The 15,487-nt window shown below is 37.2% G+C and overlaps 1 protein-coding gene across 1 annotated transcript in view; it reads left to right on the top strand.

Moving 5' to 3' along the window:
- LOC306863070 (LYR motif-containing protein 4A-like) overlaps positions 1-14,922 on the top strand; it is a 49,786-nt gene extending 34,864 nt beyond the window's left edge. The window contains exon 3 of the mRNA XM_079406233.1: positions 14,795-14,922. Within this exon, the coding sequence (XP_079262359.1) occupies positions 14,795-14,851 (57 nt within the window). The 3' untranslated portion in view covers positions 14,852-14,922. The remainder of the gene's footprint in view (positions 1-14,794) is intronic.
- Positions 14,923-15,487: the final 565 nt, after the last annotated feature.

Genomic DNA, 15,487 nt, shown 5'->3' with positions numbered 1-15,487 from the left:
TAAAGACAGCATGTGTCCCAAAAGTAAAAAAAATCTATCTATCTTTTGTCTGTTTGTTTGTTGACCCCAAACCATTGATTGTGTGTGTGCATATACACACTATATAAACTTATTTTAAACAATGCCTATTTATATATACTAATATACATATTGTATTAATGATCCTACAGTTGTAATTAAAACAATGCCATTAACAATTAAGTGTTGTTGTTTTTGAATGTTTTTATTTTTTTAAATATCATAGTTGTTTGCTTTTTGTCTTTTGTTTGTTTTTGTTGTTGTTGTTTTTTGCCAGGTTACTTATATATAGAAACATTTATTAATTTATTTATTTGATTGTTTATGAATGAATACATTTTGCATGAATGAATAAAGGAAATAGTAGCAATACTACTACTAATAATAATAATAATATTTAATAATAATCATCTGTCTAATCTTATATCAATTGTCAATTATTATCAGTGTTAAAAACAGTTGTGCTGCTTCATATTTTCATGCAAAACATGATACTTTTGATTATTGTGGATTCTTTGGTGAATAGAAAGTTCAAAGAAACAGCATTTATTTGAAATCGAAATGTTTGTAACATTATTAATCTCTTTACACAGTCGCTTATGATCAATTTTAATTTATCCTTGCTGAATAAAAGTGTTATTAAGAAATCTTACTGACCCCAAACTTTTGAAACAGTAATATATATTTTGGAATATGTTGACCCCTAACCTCAGTATGAAGACCATTATAACGATGCTTGGCTTGGCCAACACCACAAACAGGTCATGCAGATCAAAAAGTCGTGATGCAGAAGGATATTTGATACTCAAGTCAGTTTTCCCAGCCTCTGACCCGCCTGTGTGTTTGTGTGTGTGATGAAGTGCTCTTTGCCATATGTTTGTGAATGAGTGTGTGTGTGTGTGTGTGTGTGTGTGTGTGTGTGTGAGAGCGTGCTCTCGTGGGTGTCAGCAGAGCACCTGTGTGGGCAGATCTCATCCCACACACAGCTTTTTAGCCCGAAGGCTTTTGGCATTGTTTCTCCTAATCCCATTTTCATATGATGTGCATCTGAGAGCCGGCTGGTTGAGGCACATCATTAAACTGCAGTGACTGCTATGCTAATGAGTGCTGAAGGCAGCCTGACCGCACCGGAGCCTCAGCACATACACATATGAATTGTGAAGCCTAAATGCAACCGACAGAAGTAAAAACTAAACGTAGGCTAGCTACATCATAGAGACACATAAACAAACAAAAAAAATGCTGAAATTGTCCTCACCCTCTGGCCATCCAAGATGTAGATGAGTTTGTTCCTGCATCAAATTTGGAGAAATGTAGCATTCCATCACTTGTTCACCAAAGGAAACCCTGCAGTGAATGGGTGCCGTCAGAATGAGAGTCTAATCAGCTGATTAAAACATCACAGTAATCCACACCACTCCATTCCATCAATGAATGTCTCGAGAAGCCAAAAGCTGCGTGTTTTAAAGAAACAAATTCCTTATGAAGGCGTTTCTAACTTTAAATTGTCACTTTTGGACAAAGTTTGAGTCTGATTTAGACCAGATGACTTTTCCACTGGAGGAAGCGTTATTATGGATTATGGACTCATATTTTAGCCTGAAGCAACGGTTTAAAGTTAAAATGCCTTATTGATGGATTTTAGTTTTTTTACAAACACACAGCTTTTGTCTCCACAAGATGTTAATCGACGGACTGTAGTGGTGTGGATTACTTGTGGATAGTTGTGATGATGTTATCAGCTGTTTGGACTCTCATTCTGACGGCACCCATTCACTGCAGAGGATCTCTCTTGTTCACAAATATTCTCCAACTTGTGTGTGAGACAAGTTTCCAGAATGATGTACATTAACACAGACAATGTGTGCAAATGAAAACCTGAGCAACAGGACTCTTAAAACTTTTGCAAAGCCAGCCAATCATATTAAAGCTTGCCATTTTGTGGAAGCACTTGCACTTTTTTAAAAACATAATATGCATCAGACAATGTGTGTAAGTGCCGTCTGAGGCTGAGGCTAGGGTTTCTTCATCTGCCCCTCACCATCACTTTTTCAAGGGCATGACCTCCTCTGCTTCCCCACCGCTGTAATTGAAGATGAGGGGGTAATCAAAGCAGTCCTGGGACCCCCTGAGCGCCGATGCCTAGACAAGATACTCGAAGGATGAGACAAATGGCCCAAACTCAGGGGTGGATTCCTGTCCTCCTCGCCTCTAGTTTTTCTGCTGATTGTCTGCTCGCCCCTCCCGTGAGCCTCTGAGGAGTTACTGCAGCTTACTGTAGGGAGGTGTTGGGTTGTGGATATGTGTGAAAGAGCTTTGAAGAGGAGGAACGACCGCATCGTGACCTTAAACAAGCTGAATGTTTATTGCTGAAGCAGCCCATGCAATAGAGGTCAAATGAATTCAATGAAAATAGTGTCTGTTTACTCACCCTGACATTGGTGCAAACCTGTATGAATTTCTTTCTTATGTGTTACACAAAATAATATAGTTTGAAGGCTGTGTTCGTCATTCTTTTCCATTCAAAAAATAATGAACAGTGATAAGAGCTTTCGAGCTTTAAACACAACATGAAAGAAATGCACATGATTCACGCACTGAAATGTACGTCTTTGTTCACTGAAAGTCTTCACACCTGCCTGGGCTTCGTGAGTGATTAGTGCATGATTCAGATCTTTTCAATGTTTCTGGCTGGAAGTCTAAATGATTTGTTCACAAATCTGAATGAATCATTTGAATCACTCGATCTGGCCACAGTGGTTGTCAATTTAAGATTTTCTGAAAGATTTTCAGTGTAACAATTTAAACCTTGGTCCGTTGCAGTTCAAGTTCAAGTTTACTTGTATAGCGCTTTTTACGATACAAATCATTGCAAAGCAGCTCTACAGGAAATAAAGTTTTCACAATATATTTATATATTGCAGAACCTTAATATATTTAACTTATGGCAAAATTTGGTAATTCTGTATGTTGTCTGAGCATTGGCATCCTCTGAGGGGTTGGCATCATCTTTTCTCAGGTGTTCGATGTTTTAAGGGTTGGATCCAGACTGTATTTTCTTGACCTGGTAAGAACTCTAGCCGCTGCATCTGTAGCTTGTTTATTGAAGATGCAGGACAAGCAGCTAGCAGTGCATTACAATAGTCCAGTCTAGAGGTCATGAATGCATGAACTAGCTTTTCTGCATCAGAAACAGGCAGCATGTTTCGAAGCTTGGCAATGTTTTTTTAGTATTCTATCATAGTATTTAGAAATATTTGAAAGTGCCTTTTATTTCAATATTTTTGTCATGCTTTTGTCATGTTGTTTTTTTTTTTTTCTGTTTCGTTTTCAACTTTAACATACTACAGTCATTTTTTTCAATTATTTTGAATTGCCTTTCATTTTAAATTGTCAGTTGTCCTTTTAATATTTAGTGTAAGTTTTAGTAATGTGCTTCTACAATTTATAATTTTTTTTATTTATATTTAACTATTCTATTTCAGTTTAAGTCATTTATAATTTAAATATTATGAAAAAAATTGAATAATTTAAATTGGCTCGATTTTTTTTTTTTTTTTTTTTTTTAATATATATATTTAGTTTTCATTTTAAAATTTAGTGCAATTTTTTTCAATTTGTTTTGTGCCTTTGTCTTATTAATTGTTATATTTATTATTTTTATTAAAAAAATAAATCTTTATTTCCTTTAGTTGCCAAGGCAACATTTCTTAATTTTCATATGTTATATTTATATTTTGTTTTATTTAATTTAATTTCCGGTGTATTTCAATTAACAAAAACAATTTTTATTATTTTGTCTGTAATTTTTCAATTACAGCACTGGTCTGCTTCTCACACACAGCATCATATGACTTCTATGATACTTTTTAATGGTGGTATTCCTTCCTTTTTGAAGCTTGGAAGCTTAATTTCTCATTCATTGCAATTACACAGAAACCCTTCACACGGGTTTGAAAGGACACGAGGGTTAATAAATGATGGCATAATTTTTATTTTTGGGTGAACTGTTCTGTTGAACAAACTGAATTTTCAAGCAGCCTGTGCAGAAACACAGAGCAGAAGCTGATGGAGGTCGAGAGAATTAACACACAGCGCCACCGAACCGTGTTAGTCAGTTCACTACTTGCCATTCTACTCCAGAAATGCAAATGTTAAAGGGGGAAGAGCTTTCTGAGGTACGACAGAGAAGATCTGAGGAGACAGCTGGATATAATCTTTCTCTCACTCGCTCGTTTTTTACTTCAGGGTCTGTTTATACCTCTGAAAATTTCAGTAGGAGGCAAAATGTTTGCTTTAATTTACTCGAGCTCGTTGATTTCTTGACGCCAAACACCCTCCCCTCACGTCTGTCATTCCTTAATTTCCAGCATCCCACTCTTATGGCACTCTGAGCGCTTCATTAATGGCTTGTAATGCCTAACAAGGGCAGGGGAGGCGTCTGATAGGAACGTCCCGCCGGCGCGGTATCCAACACCCACCGCCAAGAGAACGAGGGATTGCGCTTGAAGAGCCAGAGGATTTGAACAGACTCCACATTCGCAGGTTTATTCCTGGCCGCCGCCGTTTCCACAGTAACCCGTACCTGCCAAACGCACACCATCATCTCGCATCGTGTTTGATAATAAGTTTATGATAAAAATAACTTTCTTAACATTTAAAGCCTGAGAAATCTCATTTTTAGAAATGCTATATTTATTGGGTAACGCTTTAGTTTAGGGACCAATTCTCACTCTTAACTAATTGCATGACACTATTTTAGATCCCTTAATCCATGCCTAAATTTAACAGCTAGCATATTTGTTGCATGTTTGTTTTTTTGTTGACTAAAAAACTTGATATTTGAGATATTGTTTATGGCTCATAATGTAAATATGGAGGAAAAAAATTTCCCAGAGCCCAAACTGTGCAAAAATATGCAATTTGGTGCTGAAACTCATAATTATATGGACAAAATTGTGATATACTGTATAATATCTATATCTCTCAACAATGTCTTAGAAAGATGATGTCCTCAAAATATGTGAGATGTTTTGGAGGCTTGGGAAGATCATTCCTCCGCTGAGGAACAGTGAAAGTAAAGCTTCCTGTGAACAAATATCCCTCAAACGCCTGATGATCAGATTTGATTTAGTTTTTTTCATAATTATATCTGGAAAATCAAGTAAAGCCAAGCTACGTCAGTCCAGTAAGTGTTCATATGGAAATCTTAAACCATATAACAATATAAAAGTTCATCTTAAATTCTTATATTTACGTTAAAAATCATTCGATTTTATAGCAATAAGACATGAACTACGAGCTGAAGGTGAAAGTTTGTCCAATTACTGTATACTGAAAGCCCTTATGATCACAATTTAGTATGGGGACCAATTCTCAGTATTAACTAACAATTAACTACGATTTTTAACTCAACAAACTCCTAATTTGCTGATTATTAAACTAGTTGTTAGGTTTAGGTTTGGGGTAGGATTCAGGGATCTAAAATATGCAGAATAAGGCATTAAAATGTGCTTTAAAAGTACTAATAATTAGGCAATATGCCAGTAATATGCATGCTAATAAACAACTAAAGTGCAAATTGGTCCCGAAAGTATTACCGCGCTTTCACTTGCTAAATAAGTACAAACTATCAATCAGAGACGAGGCATGTAGTAGATTGTGTACAGCAGGTTTAACTGCAGTTTTGATCATGCTGGTCATTTAGAGGCCTTAGAAATGTGCAAATCAAATATGATACGGTAGATTTGATACAGGCTTTATAGGGTTAAATGTACAAACATAGTCTGGTCATGAATAGTGTTCTACGGACCATTCAAATGCCCTTCAGGTGCCCCGTCTACTTTACTAGAAAGCCCCAGTGCACTCTGGGATTGAATTCATTAATCAGTATGCTCAAATGTATCTCTGGATGACCGTGTGTCGGAGTAGATTGGAAAATATCACAGTAGATTTGATTCTGGAATCATTTGAAGGTCGTTTTGACCTGAAATCCTCGTTCATCCTTCGTTCATTTCCTGTGTGATTTTAACGCAGCGTTCTGTTTGCTAAAGGGCACAGTGGGAAATATCTAATGTTTGCAGCAGAAGTTTAATTTGAACCTGTGGTCGCGATACTGAATTGCAAACTAATTCTCACCTGTCTTTGCACTCGTTAACCTTTCCCTGTGAAATGTTTTATTATCTGCAGTGTTAACTGTATGTGAACCGGTCTAGTCGCAGGCGAGTCGTCCACACATCTGCATTCCCTTAAGGAATAGTGTACTGTGTACATGTTTCATTGTCATTTCCAGTGTACGGTTACCACAGTTTTTCTGCAGTGTCTGCAGTTGATCCACAGAATAAACAAGAGCCTTGTGACACCTGTGTATGTGTGTGTGTGTATGTGTGTGTGTGTGTGTGAGACAATGGGGTGCCTGCTGCAGCCGCATCAATTAACATGAGGCAGTGCCTGCTGCACTCTGATTGGCCGAGAGAGCTGTCATGTCAGTCTTTCCTCCCGCCCTCACAGCTCCGCCCCCACCGCTAGTGGAGGAGCACGAGGACACGCCCACTGCGAGCAGAGCATGTGCTGGTGTGTGGAGTGGAGTTTTAGCTGCTGCTGCCCCCTAGTGAATCCTTCTGGAAGAGCCTTAGGCTGTGCACACCCACACTTACTTTTCATTTACAACCAAATTATTAATTTCTTCCATATTTTAAAGGGTAATATGCCAGAATGATCATCCTGAAGGCTGTTAAGCTTGTAAATGTTGATTGTCTCATTAATCCCTGTAGTTTATGGGAGGCCAAGCCAAAACCTTCTTAGCCCTCCTGACTGTAATTATATTATATTATCAAATCAGCATATTAGAATGATTTCTGAAGATCATGTGACACTGAAGACTGCAGTAATGATGCTGAAAATACAGATTTGATCACAGAAATATATTACAGTACAATACAATATATATATATTTATTTATTATTATCATTATACATTTAATCCTGTTCATCATATTTGAAACCCTTGTCCCTTGTGATGTTTAATACACAATTTAATTTGTTATATCAGATGTTTATTCCTAACTGCATTCATGAGAAATGCATTGTAGCCATAGCATCTCATGCACTTTATAGACATTTAGTTTTTTAAAATGCATAGAAACTAAAAATAGGATGAATTAAATTGAATAAAGATGCTCTGGACTTCACCATTTTAGTCCAAATTCCTGTGATTCAGTGTGTACCTGCTGAGGCAGCTTGCTATTTTTTTCCTTCTGCTCCTGCTGTGAAGTGATATATTGATATGATTTGTCCTTATGCTGTTTGCAGCACCGTTTGAACTGAAAGTTTAGTCTTCCCTTCCTACGCTCTGGAAACCAATCCTAAACCAACCCAGCGATCTGCAGACGTAATCCTGAAGAGCTTGATTAGCTTGCCCAGGTGTGTTTGATTAGCATGAGAGCTGAACTCTGCAGACCGGCTCAATAGCCCTGTATTAGACTTTCTGATTAGTCATGTCATGATTTATTTGGGCACTCTGAAGCACCCTCTTTGGCTGTTGTTTGCTCTCTGTGAGGATGTGGAGTAACGTAAGGCAACAATTTTCTGAGGAATAATCCCTTTGTGAATGTTTTAATGCTTGCTTTGGCATCTCTCTGTCCTTAATGTCATGAAACCACTCACCTGTGGCTCTATGTGTAGTAAAGCAGCATCCATCATGAAGCTATGCATATATTTGCACCATCTGGCCATATTTAGGTTTGGTTCTCAAACGTATAGGACAGCCAGCTGTAATCTCCCAGAATCCTCCATCTTTGACAAGCAGGCAGCTGTTGTGCTGTCTTTGAAATTCTGTGAAAACATCTGCCGCCAAACCTACTGGGAGCACAAATATAGATGCTGGCTTCCTCCAAGGAGCCTTTAAGAGTGTGTGCTAGTTTAAGGAAGCCAAAGCCATCATCTAGGATAGACTTGAGGAGTCTTGATTTACACATGTGTATTTGCATGTGTCACAGCAAAAGTTACTCAATACATTGAACTCTGTTGAGCAAATTCGAGCGGCAAAATGATGCACTCAGTTCAGTTGTTGTAACATAAAAATCAAAATGCAAACAATTTCAGCCTCGACCTTCAAAAATGCTGCCAACTGGACAAATTGCACCATGTATTACTATTATGTTACAACTACTACTACTAATAATAACTAGTACGAGTAATACTAGTAATATACAATAATATATAATACCATATACATATATTATAAAATGTTATTATTTTAATAAATATAATGATTATAACAATATATACAATATTTTTTTATTATTTAATTATTATTTTTGCTAGTTTTGATATTGATATCTATAAAACACGGTGGCTGAAGGCCAATATGATGTGGATATATTTAATAAAACTGACTACAAATAAAAATTAAAAATAAACTGTAGCCATAATGTTACTATTGTATAATTGTAGTAGTAGTAGTAAAAACAATACATAATAATAATAATATGATATACTTATCTAATACAATAATAATAAGTAAAATTAAATAAAATTTGTGCTATTTTATGGTTTCTTTTTCTTTTAATTTAATATGATTTTATTTTAATCTGGACCTCTGGATCTGAACTTCAGCAAATATAGATCAAACATAAAATCTGTGAAACATCCAGTGCATCCCAGTTACAGTATATTACATTTCATCCGGTGGAATGCTGCTTCTCCAGTCATATTGGAGGATGTAAACATACCACAGTAATATCACATAAACCTGCTCAGTTTGTCTTTCATTCATTGGTATGTGTGATTATGGCAGGTGCTGTTTTGAGGTCAGTTCTTAAAGTTCTCGGTCAAATATTGATGATGCTGAGAGAGGGCGTCTGTGCTGGATGAGTTTGCACAGGTGCCTCCCTGGAGTGTGATGTACCCAGCATGCCCTGCTGATGTCAGGCCAAACAGAAAGAGCTGTGATGGCACAGCACAAACCCGTCCTGAGGAAAGTCAAGAGTCACTCCGGCTCTGGCACAGCCGACTCCACGCTGTCCTTTTCACTTTGTCAAGAAAAGCGTCCTCTTCGTCATATTAAAAATATCCATTTTGCCTCAGAATCAAGGCTATTCAGAGTCTTGAATGCATTAAAATATTATTATTCTTGCGTAAGATCCTTTAATATGTAACAATATATTCTTAGAGAAAAGCCTTTTGAACACTTTTACACTTATGCCCTGTTTTGTTTTTTTTCCCTTGAATTATTTTGTTGTATTATTTTTGTTTATGTATTTATTCATTTATTTATTTGCTTTGTTTTAGTTTGTTTTCTGTTTTTTGCTGTCATTGTTTGCTTTGTTTTCTGGTTTTGGGATGTTCTTTTTGTTTTCTTTTTTGGTTTGTGTTTTTTGTTGTTGTAGGTTTTTGTTTTTTGTTTTAATTTATGTTGTTGTTTTGTTTGGTGTTTTTTGCTTTTTATGTTTTTCTTGGATTTGTTGTATTTTCTTGTATTTTTTTCTTTTTGTTTGTTTCTATTTAGTTTTTTAATTTTTGTTTTGTGTTGTTTTGCTTTGCTTTGATTTGATTTTAAAGGCTTACATTTTTCCTAAATTTGATTCAATCACAGTTTCACTCATTTGACATAATAGCAGGGTCATATCGGTCCATAGTGGGGGAGGAAACACAGCATGGGAAGGCTCTGTGTTTGGACACGTCTGCCTGCAGTGAAACAAACAAAAAATTGTGCCTCGGGTAAAAAAGGGAGTGTGCACTGTGATCATTTTCAAGCTTGAATTTGCAATGTTTGTGCAATTATTAACTAATACAGCACACAACTAACTATGTGTATCTGTCACGTGAGAAAAATATGTTTGACAAATTGATTTATCCATATTATGTTGTGTTTCTCCTACCCAGAGTTGGGAATGCTACTTTTAATCTCAAGCAAACTACAAAACTTGGAGCATTTATTAATTTTTAGTATAGATAGATAGATGCATGGAGAGACAGACAGATAGATAGCATATATTTATCAAAATATGTTATATTAACAAACTAAAATGTTGCACATGGACTTTTGTACCTTATGGTTAAACCCCAGTCACAGATTGTGCCTTCTTTCTGAGAGCATGTTAGTGTTTTGTGTTAGCGTTGTTTACACCAACAGTTTAGCATCAGTCTGACATTATACTTACTAAATACTTTACTTAATTCAAACCAGCTGGCCGCTTGACTCCTCCGTTTGGCACCTGGACCATAATGCACCTTGCTCCCCCATCAGTCATCTGGCTGCGCTCCCTCGAGATCCTGCGCTCGTCTGCGTCAGTGCCCCGCTCTCCTCTGTTTTATAGAGAGGTTATGGACAGGAGACACCAGGACAGTGGCTGAAGTTGACAGAGGGTCTGTGTCACAGGGACGCAGGGAATATTTACAGAGGGCCGCCCGTGCGCCGAAATGGATCTTAATGTTCCTCTTTGCTGAGCTATCACTATGAAAAATGAACATGTACACCTCCTTCGCCAACCTTGCATCTTTTCTTTCCACTCTGGCTTTTGCCGCACGTTCTGGTGTGTCTTTATAACCGATGGCTTTCCTGATGCTTTTTGAGACGTCTTTAATAGAGCAGCCGTGTGTTGCATTTAGCCGAAGCATCGGTCAAACACAAACTGCCGGTGTGGAGGAGGCCTGTGGTGTTTCTGGAGCAGACGAGGCTGCTGTGGACGGGATGGCCTGCAGCGGTCCGGCTGGACTCATTTTGCACTCTGTCAACAAATTTAACACGAGGGGATAATTAGAGAAAGATTATGCTTCTGCTGAGAAATCACTGCTTCTGTACAGCCATTTCTCTTATTCTGGGCCGTTTCATTTTAGACAAGACCTGAAGATACATACATGAGATCCAACAAGATAAATACCTTTACTTGTGACAGATCCGTATAAAGACAAGACTTTTAAGATTTTGATGGAACCTAAAGGCAGCAATTATATTATGTAAATGTGTTAAAAATCATTCTGTTAAACATATTTAATTAATATCTGATATAAACATGTTAACCTTCACAGGCCTAAAGTACTTGTTTCCAAAATTTAATAATTGGCCTTTTTATTTGGCACTGTACTAAGACTAAAATAAATTTATTTTTTAAATGATCTGAAAAATACTTTCTTTTGACATGTATTTTATTCTACTTACTGCTACTAATACTACTAATAATAATAATTATATTATATATTATTATTATATTATATATAATAATAATAATAATTATTTGTATGTGTTAAAAATACTTTCTTGATAACTCATAAAAATACATTTTTATGACCGTTACTAAATTGTGTATTTTAACATTTAAGATTTTCAACATTCGGCTGAAAGCAGAAACTGATTCACAATAGCAGTTCCCTTTTGCATCCAATATTTACTCTGTGAATTTTTCAGTAGTTTTCTGTTGTTGTTAGTTGATTCTTCTTTATATCGACGTTATTGGCATTTGCCATCTTGCCTGTGTTTGCTTCAATCTAAACTTCTGATGACGCACTTCATCTCTTCATCTTACTGGTACCAGTATTAGAAAATGAAAAACTCTCATTGTTCAACCATTACTTTTTACACATTCATAACCAACATTAGACCAGACGTTTTCAACAGCAGCTCTTTATCAGATACTGATCAAACATAGTCTCTGCCCTTTCTGAGTTACATGCTCCAGAGATGTTTTGCTTGCGTTTCATTCTCAGCAGTTTGACTGTTCATATACTCTCCTGCAGTGTTGGTGATGGATGTTTCGAACACTCAGTTTTCAGACACACACGGTTTGTCCTCGTTCATCATGAAGGCTGCATCTCTGGCCTGACTCTCTGTTCAGTATTGATTTAGCCTGCTGCTGGCCTCTATCGGGACCGCTGAAAACATGGACAAACAAAGATTACAACATATTCTTTGGACTTTAGTGCACTTTTCTAACACAATTGCTCTGATATTACGTGCAGATCTGCCATTCAACACAGCTGTATTTTGTCTTATTCAAATATAGTGCTGTGAAGTTCCTCTCATCACTTTTTCTGAAGGTTTAAAAGAACAGTTTTTTTAAATAGGTTTAAACAATAATTGTGATTAATCTCATGTTTTTTTTTAGATGCAATAAGTAATCTCAGAGTTTTAATATTTGAAATTTGCCTCAATATTTTCCTGTTCCACTACTTTGAATGTTTTCAGCTACAATCCTCTCTCTCTCTCTCTCTCTCTCTCTCTCGCTTTCTCTCTCTCTCTCTCTCTCTCTCTCTCTCTCTCTCTCTCGCTTTCTCTCTCTCTCTCTCTCTCTCTCTCTCTCTCTCTCTCATATATATATATATATATATATATATATATATATATATATATATATATATATATATACATTCAGTGGGGGGAAAAAAATATTTGATTCCCTGCTGATTTTGTATATTTGCCCACGGACAAAGAATTGATCAGTCTATAATTATGGTAGGTTTATTTGAACAGTGAAAGATAGAATAACAACAAAAAAATCCATAAAAACGCATTTCAAAAAAGTTATAAATTGATTTGCTTTTTAATGATTTAAATAAGGCTGGAATGGACACACATACAGGTCCTTTTCAAAAAATTAGCATATTGTGATAAAGTTCATTATTTTCTGTAATTTACTGATAAACATTACACTTTCATATATTTTAGATTCATTACAACACAACTGAAGTAGTTCAAGCCTTTTATGGTTTTAATATTGATGATTTTGGCATACAGCTCATGAAAACCCCAAATTCCTATCTCAAAAAATTAGCATATTTCATCCGACCAATAAAAGAAAAGTGTTTTTAATACAAAACAAAAGTCAACCTTCAAATAATTATGTTCAGTTATGCACTCAATACTTGGTCGGGAATCCTTTTGCAGAAATGACTGCTTCAATGCGGCGTGGCATGGAGGCAATCAGCCTGTGGCACTGCTGAGGTGTTATGGAGGCCCAGGATGCTTCGATAGCGGCCTTAAGCTCATCCAGAGTGTTGGGTCTTGCGTCTCTCAACTTTCTCTTCACAATATCCCACAGATTCTCTATGGGGTTCAGGTCAGGAGAGTTGGCAGGCCAATTGAGCACAGTAATACCATGGTCAGTAAACCATTTACCAGTGGTTTTGGCACTGTGAGCAGGTGCCAGGTCGTGCTGAAAAATGAAATCTTCATCTCCATAAAGCTTTTCAGCAGATGGAAGCATGAAGTGCTCCAAAATCTCCTGATAGCTAGCTGCATTGACCCTGCCCTTGATAAAACACAGTGGACCAACACCAGCATCACTGACTGTGGGTACTTGACACTGGACTTCAGGCATTTTGGCATTTCCCTCTCCCCAGTCTTCCTCCAGACTCTGGCACCTTGATTTCCGAATGACATGCAAAATTTGCTTTCATCCGAAAAAAGTACTTTGGACCACTGAGCAACAGTCCAGTGCTGCTTCTCTGTAGCCCAGGTCAGGCGCTTCTGCCGCTGTTTCTGGTTCAAAAGTGGCTTGACCTGGGGAATGCGGCACCTGTAGCCCATTTCCTGCACACGCCTGTACACGGTGGCTCTGGATGTTTCTACTCCAGACTCAGTCCACTGCTTCCGCAGGTCCCCCAAGGTCTGGAATCGGTCCTTCTCCACAATCTTCCTCAGGGTCCGGTCACCTCTTCTCGTTGTGCTGCGTTTTCTGCCACACTTTTTCCTTCCCACAGACTTCCCACTGAGGTGCCTTGATACAGCACTCTGGGAACAGCCTATTCGTTCAGAAATTTCTTTCTGTGTCTTACCCTCTTGCTTGAGGGTGTCAATGATGGCCTTCTGGACAGCAGTCAGGTCGGCAGTCTTACCCATGATTGCGGTTTTGAGTAATGAACCAGGCTGGGAGTTTTTAAAAGCCTCAGGAATCTTTTGCAGGTGTTTAGAGTTAATTAGTTGATTCAGATGATTAGGTTAATAGCTCGTTTAGAGAACCTTTTCATGATATGCTAATTTTTTGAAATACGAATTTTGGGTTTTCATGAGCTGTATGCCAAAATCATCAATATTAAAACAATAAAAGGCTTGAAATACTTCAGTTGTGTTGTAATGAATCTAAAATATATGAAAGTCTAATGTTTATCAGTACATTACAGAAAATAATGAACTTTATCACAATATGCTAATTTTTTGAAAAGGACCTGTATATATTTTAATGACATAATATATTTCACAGACAAACAACGTATTCAGCATCAAAATAATATAGGTTTTTCCATCAGGAAGTGTAGGTTATTGATTTTTCCGTCTGTATTTAATTCAATTAATGAAAGTGGATGCAACATACCAGAATCCAGTCAGAGGTATGAGTTGGAAAGGTATTAGGCATTTGTTTACCCAAAAATGAAAATTTACTGATCATTTACTCAGGCCATCCAAGATGTAGATGAGTTTGTTTCGTCATCAGAATTGGAGAATTGTACCATTCTATCACTTGCTCAGCAAAGGATCCTCTGCAGTGAATGGGTGCCGTCAGAATGAGAGTCCAAACAGCTGATAAAAACATCACAATAATCCACAAGTTATCCACACCACTCCAGTCCATCAGTTAATTACTTGTTTTTACAATCCGAACTCCGGAAATGTTGGGACGTTTTTTTTTTTATTTGAATAAAATGAAAACTAAAAGACTTTCAAATCACATGAGCCAATATTTTATTCACAGTAGGACATAGATAACATAAATGTTTAAACTGAGAAAATTTACACTTTTATCCACTAAATGAGCTCATTTCAAATTTGATGCCTGTTACAGGTCTCAATAAGGTTGGCATGGGGGCATCAAAGGGCTGAAAAAAGCAAGAAATTTTGAAACGATTGAGCTGGGAGAACATCTGGCACCTAATTAAGTTAATTGTCATCAGGTCTGTAACATGATTGGCTATAAAAGGGATGTCTTGGAGAGGCAGAGTCTCTCAGAAGTAAAGATGAGCAGAGGCTCTCCAATCTGTGAAAGAGTGCGTAAAAAGATTGTGGAATACTTTAAAAACAACGTCAAATTGCAAAGGCTTTGCAAATCTCATCATCTACAGTGCAAAACATCATCAAAATATTGAGAGAAACTGGATAAATCTCTGTGTGTAAGGGACAAGGCCGGAGACCTTTGTTGGATGCCCGTGGTCTTTAGGCCCTCAGACGACACTGCATCACTCATCGGCATGATTCTGTCAATGACATTACTAAATGGGCTCAGGAATACTACCAGAAACCACTGTCAGTAAACACAATCTGCCGTGCCATCTGCAGATGCCAACTAAAGCTCTATCATGCAAAAATGTGAACATGGTCCAGAAGCGCCGTCGTGTCCTGTGGGCCAAGGCTCATTTAAAATAGACCGTTCAATTCAAAAGCCAGCATCTCTGATGGTATGGGGTGCATACGGTATGGGCAGCTTACATGTTTTGGAAGGCACTATGAATGCTGAAAGGTATATATAGGTTTTAGAGCA

Source organism: Barbus barbus, assembly GCF_936440315.1.
Source record: "Barbus barbus genome assembly, chromosome: 44".
Lineage (NCBI taxonomy): Eukaryota > Metazoa > Chordata > Actinopteri > Cypriniformes > Cyprinidae > Barbus > Barbus barbus.
This window is presented reverse-complemented; position numbering and strand designations above follow the sequence as displayed.